The following is a 19457-nucleotide window of genomic DNA, read 5'->3' as shown; positions in this document are numbered from 1 at the left end:
GTAGAAATGGCTAAAAATCTTTAAAGTACATTTTTATATTTTCCTAAAATATACATTTCATTACAGAAAGAGACTATTTCAGAGATATCCTGTAGCTTGCAACTATTAAATAATTCTTCATGTAGTAACTAGAATGACTACACTTCATACCTTGGTAACTGTCACTCAGCATTAGAAAGGCTTGCCACAATCACTGTTCATTCCTGAAAAAATGTGACATATAGTAAGCATCAAAGACACAGGACATGGAAGAAAGGTACGGGATTATGGAATGTGTTTCCTGGAAAAGAAAGGAAATGTTCCTATGTTTTGAGGAAAGACAAAGAAATGGCTTGCCATTGACGATGTGCTTCATTAGGGGAAAGTACATTTACTTCAACTAAACCTTGAGCTGAAAAAAAATGACTGGAAATGGGTGAAGTGGGAAACACAGAATTCTTAATGTTCATATTTAAGATTTGTAAAGTATTTATATTTGAGTGATGAAAAGTAGATACATACATAAAGATTTAGGGCATAAAGTTTAAATCCTGCCTGTATCTGTGAGCCAATGCAGGGAGGTTACTGGAACAATCAGAAGCCACAGATGCAACACAAAGAGTAAATTTATTTTTGTTACCTTGCTGCCAGAGTATCTTTGAAACAGCACTTAAGCTCCCAGGCTGAGATCACAGAAGCGGAGTCGCAGGCTCTGCAGAATTCAGCCTTTGGTGGAGATCAACAAGCCTGCTCATTTTGGTCTCTATATAGGGATTCATGGAGGCACAGTTTATGACACTGCTCTGATCTTGCCTGAAGGAATCTAAAGGTTGTATGATAAGGTGCCTTTACGATTCTTTTCACAGGCCTGTAATCTAAACACAGAGGTTCTACTTGTGATTTATATGTTTTGCTACACCCCAATTGCAGTAACCTGAGTGTGTTTACAGTTCTTGTCCTTGCCATTCTTGCGTTATTCCCACATAGTATCAAAATGTGCAAACAGCATTATCCAAAATAAAGTTGTATTTCATAGAAAGACTAGGGTCTCAGTGAATAATATCAGATATTGTTTCATGATGAATCATCTGGAACAACAGAATCTAGAATGTATTGGAGTAAAGCCAAATGTCATTTCTGTACTAAACACTTTGTCAAGTTGCTCTTACTGTCACCAGTGAGTTAGATTTCATAAGAAGACAGTGAGAGTTGTAGCATTTAGTCAGTTATTTTTACATACAAGAGAAATGCAGGACACACAGTGTCATATTCAGTAAAGTATTATTTTTGTCTGATTTTTACAAAATGTCGTGCTAATAAATTCTAAAGATCTGTTCTCACATATTGTGAAAATAATTTCTATTCTGTTCTAGCCTATATACATCATATTTTAATGAAAAATAGCAGTATTTATGTTTCAGTAGTAACTTTCTCTAGTTAATAAATTAATTAATTATTAAGATTATTTATTTAAAATTTATTTTTTCTTTGAGATTTTTTTTTTTAATTTTATAAGAAGAATGAGATTATATCATCAGACCATAAACCTATAAACTAATTCCGCTCGTCCTTCTGTTTGCAAAGAAAATCTTAAAAGCACAGAATTATTTAATCTAATCATCAGTTTCTCAACAATCTCATTCATCCGGAGCATTTTAGCTTAGATAGCAGAGACAATATTTAATTTTCAGTTGTACTGACTAACAAATTCCTCAGATAAGCACACAATAAAAAATAAAATAAAATAAAATAAAATAAAATAAAATAAAATAAAATAAAATAAAATAAAATAAAAAGAAGAACAGTAATATGCTATTGACAAAAAGCTGCAGCTAGTACTCCAGGTTGCCAAATTTAGATGAACAAATCTGAGAAATTACTAATCATGGAGAGTCTTTGTAAAACTAATATTCTGTTTGCTAACACCTGGCTTAAAAATACTTAAGAACAGACTATCTTGCCCCACCTATGCAAAGATTTGGTTTTGGGTTAAGAGTACTACCTTTCAGATGTCTGAACTTTACAGTCAATTAAGTTGTCAAACGTAAGGAATACCCTTGGCCTTTAGCAGCTGTTCCAAAAGGCTCTGCCACCCAACCTCAGTAGTTCTGCTCATCTTTTGTTGAGAAAAGAGAATATACAAAAATTGTATTCCCTCTGTGTCTCTCCATTTCCTTCACAAGGATAAGGAACAAAAAAAAAAAAAAGAGTTTAATGTATTATAATTGCCATACTGTTTGAAGACAGTGAAATGGCATAGTATGTGACAGCAACATGACATAGTAATTGGTACAGTCACAGTATATAATCTTTATGTTTCAGTCATGCCATCTGTATTCTGCAGGTCAGTTCTGTAATTTCTGTGTTTTAAACAAACTTTTAGTTTAATGTTGAAGTATTTTTTCTAATTAATGTTCTCTTAAAAAAAACAATGCTGTGGAAAGAATTCATTAGAGCAGAGAATATCAATGAAGAGCTGTTGTACACTTGTCTATGTTTTTTCAATATTTGTGTTTACTTTCCTCAGCTGTAGGTCTTGCTGCCTGTCCAGAACCAGTAATTCCTAGCAATGGGATCAAATCAGGAGACAGATACATGGTGAATGATGTTTTGTCATTTCAGTGTGAACCGGGATATACATTACAGGTATTTCTTTATTTTTTCTTTGAATTATACACTGTGTAATAATTGTAACAAAATGGCAACAGATGAACCCAAAAGCTATTTTAATGAATAGTCTGTAGTGTGTCCATAGAGGAAATTGAAGTAGAGCTTATGTGAGTACACCTGCATTATAAAGCTATGAATATGTAGCATGTCTGGCCCTCAATAAATCTGGGCTGGCAAATCTTGTTTTAGATTAACATATCATTGAGCAGTAAAAACCATCAAAATAGACAAGAAAATAAAGTGGTTAAAATGTTTTATCTATAAAATTATTTTGGAACTATGCTTATTGAAACTGTACTCTGTTTTTCCTTTTTTGGAAGTGGTTTCTCTAGGTCAAAATTTAACCACAATGGTAGAAATACATAATGGGATTTCATATTCTGCTCAGAAATTGTAGAATTTTGTTTCTAAAGCTAATTTTATTCATGCTAAATCTACTCTTAAAAATTGTTCAACAAAAGAAATATTACAAATTAATTCACAGATTGAGGATGTTCACTCTTCTCACACTGGTTTAGTTTCCCATGGTAGACACGCTGTTGAACTGCTGTTTATAAATGTCACAGCACTATGTGAATCTAAGATTGAAAGCATTTTTCTTCCCTCATTAGTTCCTCTAATTTATTTACATATATTCCACCACTGGTACGATACATTGAAAACATCTGAGTTCAGAATCTTCTGGGTGACTCCAGACAACATAAAAGCATACCATTGTATCAGAGAAGTCCTGATAGTCAATTTGCATCATGACACTTTGTTTTGGAGGTGAATTTGAAAGAAAAAAAGTTTAGGAGGCACATACACGAAAGAATGTACTTTGACCTCAAGGCAAGAAAACAAGTCCAAGAACTTCCACTAGTACAGATGTAGCTTATATGTTCTTACAGTTCTTTCTTTGTATGCAATGAGCTAAATTTATCATTATTATTAACCCTAGACTCACAGAATCACAGAACGGTTGGGGTTGGAAGGGACCTCTGGAGATCATCTAGTCCAACCCACCTGCTAAGGCAGGTTCACCTACAACAGATCTCACAGGAATGCATCCAGGAGGATTTTGAATGTCTCCAGAGAACTCCACAACCTCTCTGGGCAGTCTTGTCTTTGAGGGTGCCAGAGCACTGGAATAGGCTGCCCAGAGAGGTTGTGGCATTCTCATATTCAGATGGAACCTCCTGTGCTTCAGTCTGTGTCAGTTTCCCTCATTCTGTCGCTGGGCACTGGTCCCATCTCCCGCTGAGCCTGGTCCCATCCTCTTGACACATACCCTTCAGATATTTATAAGCATAAATAAAGTCCACTGTCAACATTCTCCAGGTTGAACAGTCCCAGTTCTCTCAGTCTTTCCTCAAAAGGAAGATGCTCCAGACCTCTTTGTAGCCCGCTGCTGGACTATTTTCAGTAATTCCTTGCCCTTTTTAAACTGGGGACCCCAGAACTGGACACAGTATTCCAGATGTGGCCTCACCAGGGCAGAGTAGAGCAGGAAGAGAACCTCCCTCGACCTGCTGGCCACACGCTTCCTAATGCAGCCCAGGATACTATTGGCCTTCTTGGCCACAAGGCCACATGGCTGACTCATGGTCAACCTTTTGTCCACTCGAACTTCCAGATCCTTCTCTCAGAACATTCTGTTTCAATGCAGAATCTGTCTGGAATTCAGCCTGTATTAAACTTGATTACACCACAGAAAATATAATAGTATTTTAAGAGTTGTTAGCTTAAATATTTTTTTTTTTCTTCTTTTAGAAAGATCCTTATTTTAATATTTGTAGGAAAACTGTCTGCAATTTTTTATGTATTGTAATTCAGTTCCAACCTATGATGGAAGGATCGGGATCTGATGTTGATGCTGGTGGGGCTGTCATATAATTGCTGTTCATATAATTGCCAATAGGTGCCTAACACTTTATTTCTGTGATCCAGGCCACTGCTTCTGAGCTATTGAGACTGAAATATATATAGGCAAACATCTGATTGTTGGGTAGGCCTATAGCAGTAGTGCAATATGAAAAAGTGAAAAACTTACCCTATACTAACTATTTCCTCTGGAGACTGAATAGCATCTAATCCAATTTATTCCATCTAAAAGCAGCTATCTAATCTGAATCATCTGTTTAGACTGTCATTGTGACACCAGAGATAAACAGCCACACACCTCCAAGGGCTGATTCATAATAAGATTTTATGTTACAAGAGGCACCTTACTCTGAAAGTGCCATTTTTCTTCACTGATTAGGATATCAAAAAGTTAACATGAGTACCTAATTTTAAACTTCTTAGCTTTAGTGTGGTGACTCCTACTTGTATTGCCAATCATATTTCACACTCTCTCTACTTTTTCAACTATGAAACGTCTGAATTTTACATATGAAAAAAGGGGATGAATTCATTTGTATGACATAGATTAGAAATTGATAAAGCCTCAAGATACAGCATCACTAAATTTTCTGTGCCTACTTAAAGTAGTACTGCTGAAACACTGAAGTGATAACAGTAGAATATGAACACTTCGGAAGCAGTTGGAATGAGTATAGGTAATTTTTCAAAGATACACATTGTTAACCCTCAACTGATGTTTTTGATCTATTTTTACTTAGAAAAAAAGTCAGAATTGTGAGTTCATAAATACAATGCTAGCATAAAACAATAATGTATTTGTGAGGAAGAGACCTGCTCAAAAGCAATTGATCTGTGTTAATGCTAAACTTTAATCCAATGTGTATATCACTATCACAAAACCACACAATAGATTTTGTCTGAGTGCAGGTCTTTTCTGCAGTCAATGAATATGATTAACTACATTTTTGTTTTTATATTTCCAGGGATTCTATCAAGAAATACTTCCTTAAAATTTCATAGCATATTGTTCTTTAGCTGTACCGCTTAACTCTGTTTCCATACTTATATAAATTTAATCCTAACTGAAGTCTGACATATAAAAAACAGTTTAATGATCTTTGCTAAATTGTAAAACAGAAGACCTTCCATATCCAAATTCAGTTTTCAAAATATTAATGCGGATTTCTATGGACTGCGTGGACATTAATGTATAGTATATTACTCAGACAGGACAAGTAAAAATGGCTTTAAATGAAAAAGAAATAGTAATGAAAATAAGGTTCTACGAAGCACAGTATGTTTTCTATTCAACAAGTATAGATCAGCATAACTTTTCAAATCCTTTTTTTTTTGTCACTCCGTGAATTTACCCTCAGTCTTCACAGAACATATTCACAGCTAGCAATAACAATCAGGTGTGGATTAGTTTATAATTGCAACTTATCAGAAAAGTCATAGAGCTCAAACTACTACCTGGAGATGCATAAGAAAGGTAATTGCTAGCTGTAGGATTAAGTGTCTCCACCCAGGAGGGGACTTTAAAAGACTGAAATCAGAGTGTGCTCTTGTTGGGAAGAGGCTTGAAGCCAGAGGAATCATTTCATTTTATTTTTCAAAAGATCTTTTATAGGCCATTTTACTTTTTTTCCTGACTGTGCTACTTAAATTATGGCTTCCCCCCAAGTCACATCAGAGACATGCAATCTTAGAATACTAGGAAAAGAGAATAAAATAAAATAGGGAATATTGCACTAAGCAAATTATTCAAAACCGTATCCATTTTGCAAGTGAGTAAGAGGATACAATAAATGCATGCACATTTTTCTTTTAGAATAAAAAGTTTGCTGTAAAAATATTTTATTGAATTATTATGAATTGGCTTAATCTTTATATCAGACTTTTACACTCCTTCCAGTTTTCACATTCCAACAGAAGGGTGCATAACTTGAGTTCCTCAGAGGTCAGAATTAAAAAAAACAAAACAAAACAACATCAACAACAAACAAAAACAAGCAAACAAACAAGCAAACCCCTTTCATTTGTGATACTTTTAAGTTTTCAGCTTGAACTACTACCAGTGCAAGCAAAGTTGTCAGCATTTTGCAGTTGATCCTGAGCAGCCACCCTGAAGTATATGGAAAAAGGTTTTGCAGGTCACTTCCAGCTACCACATGATTTTGTTTGTTTCTTGTGATGTTTCATAAAAACAGGCAGAGTAAATTAAACATGACAGTTGAATAAAGGGGCACTTGTACTTTTATAGCTGTCTGCCATGAGGTTGCATGTATGCAGTGGGTAATGTTGTGAGGCCATGTGAGAGTTCAAGGTCCGCTGGTAATTGTGGATGACTGTCTTAGCTTGGTCCACATCCATACCATCTGTTGCAAGCAGATATGGAACAAATTCCTCTCTGGGTCAGTGCTACTCACTCAGAGCAATGGCTGATTCACTTCAGGTTGCAGCCTGAAAATGAACTAGTATGCTTATGCTGTGGATGAGAACCCTAGAATTGAAACAGGGAGTGAACCAATTTGACCATATGAATGCATGCAGTCAGCTACTCCTCTGTTGTAATCAACCTTATATTTACTCAAAAATACGAAGAGGTTTTCAAGTTATCAAAGAAAGAGTGTTTTAGAGCATTTATTCAGTGGAAAATAAGAACATACAACCTGAAATGTTTGAAAATAGAGTTCAACAGATTCATAAAAGTAGTTATGATGCGATTGGTTGATATAAGAAAAGACACAGATAAAATGATCCAGGAGGTCCTCTGTAGCTCTGTCTTTCTGATTAGTCCCATAATGAGTATCTGTAATCTAATATTTTGTTCTTTCCAAACAGGGTCGTTCTCATATTTCTTGTATGCCAGGAACAGTTCGACGCTGGAACTATCCATCACCTCTCTGCATTGGTATGGATACCTATTTATTTCAGTGTGTTCTGAACATCAGTCAGAAGAAACTTTGTCATGCCTATTGTTCCTTCACTAATTCTGTTTAATTCAAAACTTTTTTTGAGTTTCCATTTCTATATATGAAATATGGAAAAATTACCAAAAAAAATTCTTTATACGTAGTGTACATGTTATTTAAAAAAAATTTGTGAGAGTGGGCAAAGGAGGAAACCTAGATGTTAACCATTGTTTAGCTTGTCCTGAATACTCTACTTTGAATCAGGCTGAATGAGGGAAATTTAACACATTCCTTTTGCAGCATGCTCAGCTTGGAGAACCTTCTCAAAAAAAAAAAAAAAAAAAAAAGGGAGGTCACACAGGAAGCTAAAGAAACTTCTCAAACAAGCAGGCAGTCTGTCCACAGTGGAGAGCAGCTCTGAAGGCAACCCTTCAGGGGTGGTGGAATGAAAAAGAGTTTTAGGGATGCAGAAAAGGCTGGCTGTTTTCAGCTGAGAAAGCCGTTAAACAAAGCTGAGTTAAAAAGCAAAGCTAAAAAGAGTTTCCCTTTTAAACACACTAAAACCTTACCAACAGATCTGAGTTTTCACTGTGTAGATAATAATCCTGTTCTACTGTATTGTTTCTTGATTACACAAAGTTTGAGTCAAGATTCTGGTGTCTTCTGGCATGTTAATTTCAAGGAAAAGCTGGAATGGAAGGAGAGAAGCATAGCTCCATCATATCATTTTGTCACTTCATCTTCGAAATACATTCTTCAGTGAATGCTTTTATCTTTAATATTTAGTCAGCAAAAGCCATTCCTTTTAGCTTCATATCTATGAGGAATTTAGAAGGTTGGGATGATCTCTAGCAATATTAACGTGAAATGGTTTTAAATATTCCTTGTCAAGTTGAGTCTATATATTATTTTCTATTGTCAACTTCAACAGAAGCAGTCACTTCTGATTAATATGAAAGTAGTGTACTCTATTCAAATAAATTTCAGAAATGGAAAATTTATTCAGGAAGGTGTATTTTGGGGTTTGGGTGGGGACTTTTTGTGCTAATCTTATTTATCACCTTGTATATTAAATATAGCTGCTATCTGCAAGCAACATGCTCATTTATTTTTTTTTTTCCTTTAGCTCATGAAATATTGTTGTCCTAGAAGCCAAAATACTCCCAGAAAAACAAAGAAAGCCTTAAAATATGACACAAACTCACATCCCTGCCCCAACTCCAAGCTTTAAAATATTGATTTTTCTAGAAATCCAGACCAAGATCTGTACTTTTCACTAAATAATGTATTTAACATTGCAGAGAGGTAGAGATATTTGAGAAGTTTAAGACTTATTTCTCAGCTTTTTAGTGGAGCTTGTCCTATTTTGATTCCATTTCTTGTGTCATCTAATCACTAGATTATTTGCATTTTTTTCAGTACAGTTATCACAATTCATAGTATCTCAATTCTGTTACCAGATCATATGTTAGTGTAACACATGGCATGATGATTCATAGGCATTAAAGTAGTGATTCCTCAAATAATAAATAAAAATTACAAGACTTTTATTTAATATCTTGAAATTACTCTTCCTTCATACTATGGTCCTAGTGAAGGTGTAAATTCAGGCACTTCTTCACAAGTTGCTTAACGTATTTGTAGTTTAGCTTTATGTCATCCTAAATGATGCAAATGGCTTTTCAATCTCCAAACACATTAATTTGCTGAAGAATAGCATACAGATAGTAAGCAAAGAATAATTCTGTTATGCGAATAGTCTGTCCTCTTCCTGAAATAAATAAATAACTGTGGTGGGTTTATTTTTGTTTGATTGTTTTCAAATTCAAGTGTGTATTTAGCTATATTAACTAGCACACCTGCAACTGAATCATGGATTGGTGTCATAATTAAATTAGATTCTAAATTTGTTCCTCTGATTATAAAACCTATCTCAGCATAGTACCAGACAATTTTAACTGTAATTGTAATTGGCAAGCTAAGACAATGAGTTACCCAGTATATATATGTGCAACTATACATTTCTAGTAAAATAGCATTTAACATATGGCATTAAGTAAACAGTTTGTCCTAACTTATTTTTTTTTTCCTGCTTGATGGGGAATGTTCTGACTGTGATAAATTTCACTGCTACTGCGTCATGAGGATAAAATTAGTAATTATTATGAAATAACACAATTAAAAGATACAGTGACTTTCTTTATATTTTTAAAAGCTAAATGTGGTGGAACACTGACAAACATGGGTGGTGTGATCCTGAGCCCTGGTTTTCCTGGAAATTACCCTAGCAACTTAGACTGTACATGGAAAATTTTATTGCCTATTGGATATGGTAAGTAAACTTACATTTGAAGAGCAATTATTTGTAATAATCAGATTTTAATATAGATAAGAATATTCTATTTTCCGGCATGAAATAGATTTTATTCAGTGAATTTATTGTGAACCCCTTATATAATTATGCGCTACCTTTTGATTTGAAAATGGTTGGCAGTTTAAAAGATACCTTTGTCAAAGCAACTTGTTATTTGTAAATTTGGAAGTCTGGAAACTGATTTCAGACCAAAGGAAATCTGCTGCATGAAGATATGTCAGATGAAATAGATAATTTAACTTCTAAATTAATTAGTAGTCTTCTGTTTAATGTCCTTCCATTGTCTCCCAAGTGAGTTTTTAGCAGTATTTTTTATGTTCTATGAAAATGGACAAAATCTTATTTCCAGCATTATGAGTTTGATTAAAAACATTTAAAAACTATATTCCACATGCCAGTTAACAGTTGCCAACTTAGAAACTTTCTAGGTTTGCATTAAATCTATTGTCATATAGAAAATATTTTCACAAATAAATAATAATTAGATAGAGAAGGTAATAATGGTTAATAAGAGCTGTATAAGACACAATCTTCTATCATTATCACAAGTACAAGAGGAGTAACTTTTCTTGCTGTGAAACATTATGACCCGTATTGTGAATTAAGTGCCAGTGCTTAAGTAAGAAAATTAATTTTAAAAGCTTATTATTAAATTCACTATACTCATCTCTGGAAATGAATTTATTTTCTCTGCTTTCCATTGCATTCATAGTTTGGATTTCTGTAGTAAGGTATACTACTTACATAAAGTGTATTTTACTAAGTAAATTTGTAGAAATACTGTGCTACCATTTAGAGTAGTGCCCCTTATCAGTGTGTACTTGGTAAAACTGATTCATCATAGTTATGGGTAGCTTTATTAGCCTTGGATATTCTTATAGCCTTAGGATGACCATAGACTGGACATCCTTCGCTAATTTTGGCATTCTAAAGCTATATTTGCAGAAAATACAACTGGTAAGCAATTGTTCTGTAGTGATGTCATCCTAATTAGCCTACTAAAACACTGCCCTTTGAAACCAGTCCTTCATATTTCTCAGACTTGCTCTTTTTCTTTAAGCCTTTCCATGTAGACAATGTTCCATGTATTAATTAAACACGACTGTCTTGTATCCTGTTATTATCGTTCTCACTTCTCAGAAAGTCTCCGATAGTGGTAATCCTATAAATATTAAAGATCATTATTTTACTTGGCAAGGGATTTAACAGATACAGGGTATTAATAGCATTGATCTATCATTGCTTTCAAAAGTACTGGAAGAGTACATTTTTTACCATTAAGTTGCTACATGGATCTTTTTGCCAAAGTATGCATCACATAATCCACAGATAATATCTTTATACCAGGTTTAAACTTTGTGATTGACGTGATAGTTCACAGAGAACTTCCACTACAAAATCTTGGATACTATTTTAGTTACAAGTATAAATTTGTCTACCTAAGAGTTGTTTTTCTACATTCATTCCATTGTTTCAAAATAAATATTTTAAATCAGTGAAACATAGAAAAAAAATCCAAACTTGAAAAATACTCCAGGATTTTTTTCTTTGAAGGATTTTAATGTAGTACTGATTGAGTTAGAGTTTAGCACTGTGCACAAAAATTGATCCAAAGGACACTCATGAACATGGTCAAATTCCACTGAAATAACTAACCTGATAGTGACTTCATCTCTCAGTAAGTATTCCTTTATTCCCATCTATTTATTCAAACTTGTAACTGAATGAAGCCCATTATATTCTTAAGGTGTCCTTAAGCAAAGTCCAACAATAAGATTGTAGGAACGAAACATGTCCCAAAGTATGACATCCAATCTCTGGTAGGAATCACTTGAATACTGAAGATTTTTCAGAGCTGTTTGGTGTCCTACCTCATCTTAAACCCTGCGAACATCGTAAAATTAGTGACTTTACTCAAGTCAGACTAACTGTATCAGATACTATACAAGACATGGCTGATATTGAGACTTTGATGTTCTGTATGCAACTCTCCATTGACAGCATTATAACAATTTTTTGTATTCAGCAGCTGAAACACTTGTTTTTCATATCTTTCACTCTGCATAGGTCAAAGAAGGTACTAGAGCTAAATAACCTATATCCTTATGAGTGCTTGGTAACAATCAATTTATTTGGTAATTTTCTTAGTTTCTCCTGTAGCAAAATAAAAAAACCACTTTTATACAAATAATTGAATATCAAACCACAGATGCAAAGAAAGGAACTATAAAGCAAAACTGAGTGAATTACTTACCCTGGCGATTGATCTATAAGGTACTCTCCTGGAATGAAGAATATGTCTCCACTGCTATTTAAGAATGCCAGGCAGAGAGTTAAGGCATTGTATATTTCACATTACTGTGTTTTATCATTCTGTAATGCTGTATTATTCCATTCCAGCTAGTTCTACGTAGTCTAACAGAGCAAGATTAGGCTCAAGCAGTGTGGTTGCAAGTTACTTTGTATGACTTGCCTTTCGAACCAGGGGTTCATCCCTCATTCCTCTTTTGGTATTATATATACATATAGTTTGAGAAGCCTGAATTTCAAGTCCTTAGTCCTCATGAAACAGTGCCAGAACTTAAAAACAGCTCTTCCCATGAGATTATGCTTATATTATACTTCCAAGTGCTCAGCATTTTGGGAGTTGTCTCTCTCCCTTTCATTTTGTGGGAAAGTCCTGGTTCATCCACCAGACTTCCAGAGAGGCTTTGTGGTAAATGATCCTGATTAAGTGCCTGTCACCAACCTGGAATTCAGTGCATCTTGTAGTGCTGCATACAGAGCATAATGACTCTAAAGACTCACTGGCTGAAGCTGCAGGGAAGAGGAGGCATATGTAGGTTACTTGTGAAGCTGCAGGGAAGAGGAGGCATATGTAGGTTACTTGGGTCATGGAAAATAAGGTAGAGTGAATAGCTGGAACTATTTGTGACATCCCCCTCCCTTGAGTGTTTCTGTTGGCTGATTTAGGAACCTGACAAATATTTTGTTGTTGTCTTCGTGACTTTGTTTCATTTGTACCTTGATGCACGATTACAATATTTATTAGGGACCAAAAAATTAGAAGCTCCAAACTTGAAATACTTAGTGACTGTTTCCTTAATTTAAGCATCATACCTTGAATGGTGACTAAAATATAAATATTGTGCCTATAAAAATTATTGAGGTTGTGTGGTTTTTGTTGTTGTTGTTGTTGTTGGTTTTTAGCGTGTTGTAGTATTAAGCAACACAAGTTATACAAATTCTATTTTAAATTTTTCTTTCTTTCTTGATGATGCAGGTGCACACATTCAGTTTCTAAATTTTTCTACTGAAGCAAATCATGATTTCCTTGAAATTCAGAATGGACCTTACCACACCAGCACTATGATTGGCCAGTTTAGTGGAATGGAACTCCCATCACCCTTGCTAAGTACTACTCATGAAACTCTTGTCCATTTTTACAGTGATCACTCAGAAAACAGACAAGGATTTAAGTTGATATACCAAGGTAAGTAGGAACTTGCAGCATGAACTTTATGTTTAGAAATAATAATAAAAAAAAAAATTAATTTTAAAAAATATTTTAGGCGTGTACTACCTAGCATTTTTAAATCTCTAGATTGTTTAAATCAATAGGCTGAACTTTTCTACAACTGGAATTGTATTGTATTGGAATATTTGTTTTAATGATGTAAAAGCCTGAAGTCAAGGTAATGTCATTTGTCAAAGGTCACATAGCTGATACCCTTTTCCATCCCATTACGGTGTAGTGTTACTGTTAATATTCACTGTCTTATTTTCCAATGTATATAATCTTGTTGTATTTAATGTAATTAATGAGAATTTCAAAATATAGTATGAGCTATTTTAAGTATACAAGTGAAGATTTCTGTAATTATTTTGTTATACTTTTTTAGACTAGTCTTACGTGAAAATTAACAGTAAAAGAAAATTTCAGATAACACATATTCTGTATCTGTATTTTCAAATATACATATTGGGTATTTGAACATGTGAACTTTTTGTGGTCTTCTGCTATTGGCTTTTCTTCATCTTCATTGTTTGTGGTTTGTTTGTTTGTGTTTCTGTTATTGTTGTTTTGTTTTTCTAATTTTCCCCTATTAGTGGCAATAACACCTCATTAATTGATGCATATTTCTAAAATGTTAAAATAGTCTTACCAAAAACTGTTGAGCCCCATTGCAGAGTCTGAACAGCTTAACAAAATGGATAGGCTGCTCGAATTCTCATCTAACTTCAGTGAAGATCATTCATGCCACCTTATTCTAGGCTTTTAATTTAAATGACTTGTTTGGGTTTTCATATATATGTATATACGCCCAGATATTTGGATAAACATGTATGTGTTTGGGCTTAATCCCAGTGGGCAGCCAAGCACCCCACAGCTGCTCACTCACTTCCCTCTTACCCCTAGTGGGATGAGGGGAAGAGGAAAGGAACAATAAAAGCAAGAAAACTTGGGAGCCAAGATTAAAAACATTGTTTAGTTGTCAGGACTAAGTAAAGGTTGTATGTAAAATTAGATTGTGTAGCAGTGCAAGCAGCTGTATCCCATACAAATGAAATTTTGCAAAGAATTAGTGAGAAAAAAAATTATACTGAATATTTTTTAAAAAATAATTTTAAGGGATATTGTTAATGGACATGCTTATTCAAGCAAACTTCCATGCAATAAAAAATGAAGTTTTCTACATATCTTATCATTTTATGAAGGGTAAGGCTTTTTGATAACCACTCCTCTCAGGGGAAAGCAAAGAATATGGATATTGTATAATGAATTATAGATTAATCATGCTATTTCTACTGACTTTCTGAAGATGGGAAAATCCTTACAAGATTTAAACTTAGTATAGTCTGGAATTGTTTTCTGAGCACATTATTTTGGGGAGAAAGAAAAGTGTATGCACACTGAGAACAGTAAAATATTTCCTACCTATGCTTGCAAGAAGCTAGTGCTGCTTCATGTGCACTAGCCTGTGAATTCTCACAGCACAGGATTTGAATATATAACCTGAATCACTTGGATACCATGTATTTCTGAATGCAGTAAAAAGCTTTGTCTCCTTAGCAGAACCCTAGGGAAGTCACAGCTCTGAGTACCATTGCTGGTCAGCTTCTTGTTGGTTTATGCTCTGATGATTTCAGGTTTTGTTACCACTTCAGCTTTGCAGTTGCATTATGTAGGGAGTGGTAGGTAATCCATTATGTTCAGGACTGAATTGCTGAATTTGGTTCCAGTTGCGGCAAGAAGGAAGCTCATACAGATGACCTGTTGAACTATCTGAAACAGTTAAGATAAATTTTATTAGATATAATTTTTATTTATTTGTAAGATAATGGGAGGACTTTAAAAGTCCCTGATTCTTAAAATCATAGCATTTAAGTTTAATTACACTTTTTCTGTTTTTGAAATAAATATTGTACTGTTTAATTAAAAAAACCCAGAAATGTTGTAAAAAGTCTCTCTTTGTTTTCACTGTTGTGATTTTGCCACCTACGAAAAGCAGCAAAGACAGGAAGCAACCAGAAATACTTAGAAGAACATTTCTAAATTGCATTTGACTGGCAATCTTGAGTTTCTGAAACTCTCATATCTGTCAAATTTTAGTATTTGAGAGGTAAACAGCCTGTGCACACTAGTTCTGAGGGGAAGAAGAACTGCCAAAGAAATTTGTTTGGCAAGCCAAATTCATGTAATACATGTAGCTGGAATGTCTCGAGATATATGCTAAGTTAAAATAAATAAATGGCTTTCATGCCATCTGAGAGATTTATAACAGAATTTAGTACACAGAAGAATATGATTAGTCTAAAAGTTCTTAAGAAGTATTTGTGGTTTTTAATCCCTGGCTACATTATGACAATTACCTCAGCCTTTTAATATTTCTGAAGTATCTTTTTTCCACATAGCTTTCCCTTTAGGACTATAGCTTCTTTAAGGGAAGCAGATAAATTCCTTTTTTGTATGTGTTATTTTTATGAGGGGAATCATAGTTCCTACTACTGGAAGTCTAAGAGCATTTTTGATCTGGTCTGAGTTTCCATGTTGCATAAAGCTGAATATGAGGTAAGAATATCACCTTGTTCTGGGAGAGCAACATGTTTCAGAAAACACATACACAACATGACTTGAACATGCTATTAAGCTATGTTTTTTGACTCTACTCATGACTCACTGAATCTGGAAAAATGATATTCTTTGATGCCTTTAAAGACTTTAAAGTGAGATTCCAGCATGCCAGTCCTATCGCAGGCAGCAGCAAATTGTATCTTGGGCTTACATAAAAACAAGTGTGGCCAGGAAGTCTCTCTCGTGACACCACATCTGGAGTACTGCATCCAGCTCTGGTGCTCCCAGCACAAGAAATATGTGGACCTGGTAGAGTGGATCCAAAGGAGGGCTACAAAAATAATCAGAGGGCTGGAACACTTCTCTGATGAAGAAAGGCTGAGAGAGTTGGGATTGTTCAGTCTGGAGAAGAGAAGGTTCCAGATAGACTTTATTCTGGCCTTTCAAGTCTTGAAGGAGGATTGTAGGAAAGAGAGACTTTTTATCAACGCCTTTAGTGATGAGACAAGGGGCAACACTTTTAAACTGAGGGAGGGTAGGTTTAGATTGGACACAAGGAAGAAATATTTTAAGATGAGGGAGGTGAAACAGTGGAACAGGTTATCCAACAAAGTTGTGCCTGTGCCATCTGTGGAAGTGTTCAAAGTCAGGTTGGACAGGACTTTGAGCAACCTGTTCTAGTGAAATATGTCCATGCCCATGTTTATTAGTTTGACTGAAAATGAATTAATTTTCTTCATGCAGTTAGAAACCTTTCTTCTTCATAGCTAGCATAATCATTATTTGGACTTAGCTTGAGAACAAGAGATAGTACCCCAGGACAGAGTTAGTGTTTTTAGTTGCTCTGGTTTGAGAGCCAAGGACATTTTGAGTGCTCTGCCCACAGGTGTGAGGCATTGAGGAAGAGGGGCATGGATGGGGCAGAGCTTTACTGACATCCAGACTGACCAATAAGAGTATTCCATTCCATTAATGTCATGATTCATATTTAAGGAGGCTCAGAATCTTCTGGTCGCTGTCTCTTGCTTCTTCATTTGCTTTACTCTCTTTGTTGGAGCCAGTGGAGTTCTGTTCAGAACTTTCTTTAGATTGGCTTTTGCTATCCTGCCATTTCCAGAGGCCTCTGGGCCTTTCTGCCTTTTTCTTCTTTTCTCTCTCCGGGACTGACTGTTGTGACCAGGTGCTGTTTCCTGGAACTGGCTGCTCAGTGGGGATGGAGTTCATGAGGAACTGCACCGAGTGTCTTTTATTTTATATTCTATTTTTATTATATATATGTATTTGCTAGTAGTGTATAGCATTTTGTTATTTTATTAAACTGTGCTTGTCTCAATCCAGGTTTCTCCCTTCCCTTTTGATCCTCTTCCCTCTTTGGAGGATGGGAAGGGGGCTGAGTAAGTGGCTATGGTGGTTGTATTGCTAGCTCGGGTTAAACCATGACACCATGACAGGGAGTTGGAACTAGATGGTCTTTAAAGGTCCCTACCAATGCTAACCATGCTGGTCTAGTCTAGTCTAGTCTGAAAAATGGATTTTGTTCTTGAGTCTGTAGTTATATGCAGCATGATAGTAGAGGAATGTACAATAAGTAATGAAAGTATTAAGTAGCCTTAATTGTGAGCTTTCCTAACATTTGAGTGTTTGCATGCTCTCCTCTCTGCTAATACAGTTTTTCTGTAAAGTAATTATTTCCATGTTGAAGTTCTATAGATGCATGTGGCACTTGCGAAGGCAATAAGTCACTCTAGTGTTAATGTAAGAAGGAAAATAAATTTAAATCGTAAAAACAAGGGAGCAGAAGATTGATTATGTTTATTTTGTGATTTACACTCTTATCTTTAGAATAGCAAATATATTGCACAAATAATTGCCGAATGTCAAGACAAGATAATTTTAAATTCAAGTATTTGACTGCTACCAGTGTTGGAATTAAATATTTTTCTCAGATTTCCTTTACGTTGTGGTGCATTTCAGTCTCTCACTAGAGTGTTTTCTGCTGTGAAGTGGTATATATATTTTTTAAAGCTCAACACCAAACAAGTAAAAAAGCTTTATTTTGTGAAGTGTGACATCAGGATTTGTGGGTAATATTTGTGGGTAATATTTGATGGTGATGACTGAATAATGAATTACTCTGTTAAATCAGGTATAGTTGCATATATCAAAAGAGCAGAGAAGAATATAATTCGTATTTTCATTAAAACTATAAAACATATACCCTGAGTGGCCTATAAATCATGATATCATAGTCAGATGGATCACCTGACTTATAGTTACTCCAGTAATTTATGAGTCATTCATAGATTTTAAACCACAAATCACATGCAAGGTATCTTCACGTTTCAGTTTTTTTCTTTTTTCTTTTTTTTTTTTTTGTTTTTGTTTTTGTTTTCTTTTTTTTTTCTTTTTTTTTTTTTTTTAACTATGCTCTGTTTATGTGCAAATGCTTTCAATCCTGACTGACCTTCAAATTTCTGGTAATCTGCTTTAGGCAGAGATTCTATTCTTACTAAAAACAAATATTGGAAAAACCCCAAAAGTTTCTGTATGTGTTTTGTTTACCTTATTTATAATAGGAGAAAAGCATGTGCACCTTTGAATAAACACTAACTAGAATTTAGGCTAGAAGTTAGGCTTCATTATTTTCTATTAACAATCCAAGTGACTTTAAGGGATGTTGTACAGATAACAGGGACAGAGAGAAGTTCATGTTCTTTCAGGATTTCCTCTTTCACCTGAGTTGTTCCTGTCTTTTCTTCTCATGTAGATCAGTGAGATAATTTTTTTTCTGAAATGAATTTTTAAGACTAATGTGAAGACCATATTATAATGCATTTAAAGTGTAACATATGAATACTGAATTGCAACAAATTAACCAAAAAGGAAGGAGATTTTTCATGCGTATTCGTCTCCACAAAAGGTTGTACAATCAAAGTTTAAAAATTCCAATACTCCTTCTCATTGTTCCAAAACACTGTCATTGTAACTGTTGGGCAAGGTAGTGCTGCACCTTGTAGAATAAATCTGGGAGATCCTCTGACCATCCAGAATAATCTATTGTGTTTTAATATAATGTCACTAAGTAGGTTTTTATATAATTTAATGTAGTGGTCTTAATATGTCCTGTACACTTAAATAATCTTTCTAGTACTCTATTTTGTATAAAGATGTTGATAATAATTACATTATCTGTAGTAGTACTATATGAATAATGATAGCAGGGTAATAATAGCATTAAAAATTAATCAGCCATTACTAGATTTAACACAAAATTTTAATGCACCACAATTAAGCTAGAATAAAGCTTTTTTTAATTTCCTTTCCAGTAGCAATTAATTCTGATTATTAACTCTTCATTTTCTTTTCTTAATTCTTTGTTATTTGGTGGAAGAGGAGTCTGAATTATTAGCAGGCTTCAGAATATTTATGGTACCTCTACATCTCTCCCAGTTTTGTAATGTTGCTGTCACTGGATTCTGGATTCACTGAATGAATTAGGGAAAAGAATAAAACTTTCTCAAAATAAAACTGTTTATTCCATAGCATGACTGTAATCAGCAATGACTGAAAAACTCATGACATTAGCTGTACTTTAGTG

General features: G+C 34.5%; 1 protein-coding gene across 1 annotated transcript in view; it reads left to right on the top strand.

The window, feature by feature from the left end:
- The window catches only part of CSMD1 (CUB and Sushi multiple domains 1), a gene marked incomplete at its 5' end in the record, with an annotated part of 1071510 nt that overhangs the window by 929991 nt on the left and 122062 nt on the right, over positions 1 to 19457 (top strand). Inside the window, 4 exons of the mRNA XM_080341955.1 lie at positions 2507 to 2625; positions 7339 to 7408; positions 9625 to 9741; positions 13067 to 13276. Coding sequence (XP_080198081.1) covers positions 2507 to 2625; positions 7339 to 7408; positions 9625 to 9741; positions 13067 to 13276 — 516 coding nt within the window. The remainder of the gene's footprint in view (positions 1 to 2506; positions 2626 to 7338; positions 7409 to 9624; positions 9742 to 13066; positions 13277 to 19457) is intronic.

This window comes from Nesoenas mayeri (assembly GCF_963082525.1).
Source record: "Nesoenas mayeri genome assembly, chromosome: 3".
In the NCBI taxonomy this organism is placed as follows: Eukaryota; Metazoa; Chordata; class Aves; order Columbiformes; family Columbidae; genus Nesoenas; species Nesoenas mayeri.
Note: the sequence above shows the minus strand (reverse complement) of the source record. Positions and strands in the feature narration are given on the sequence as shown.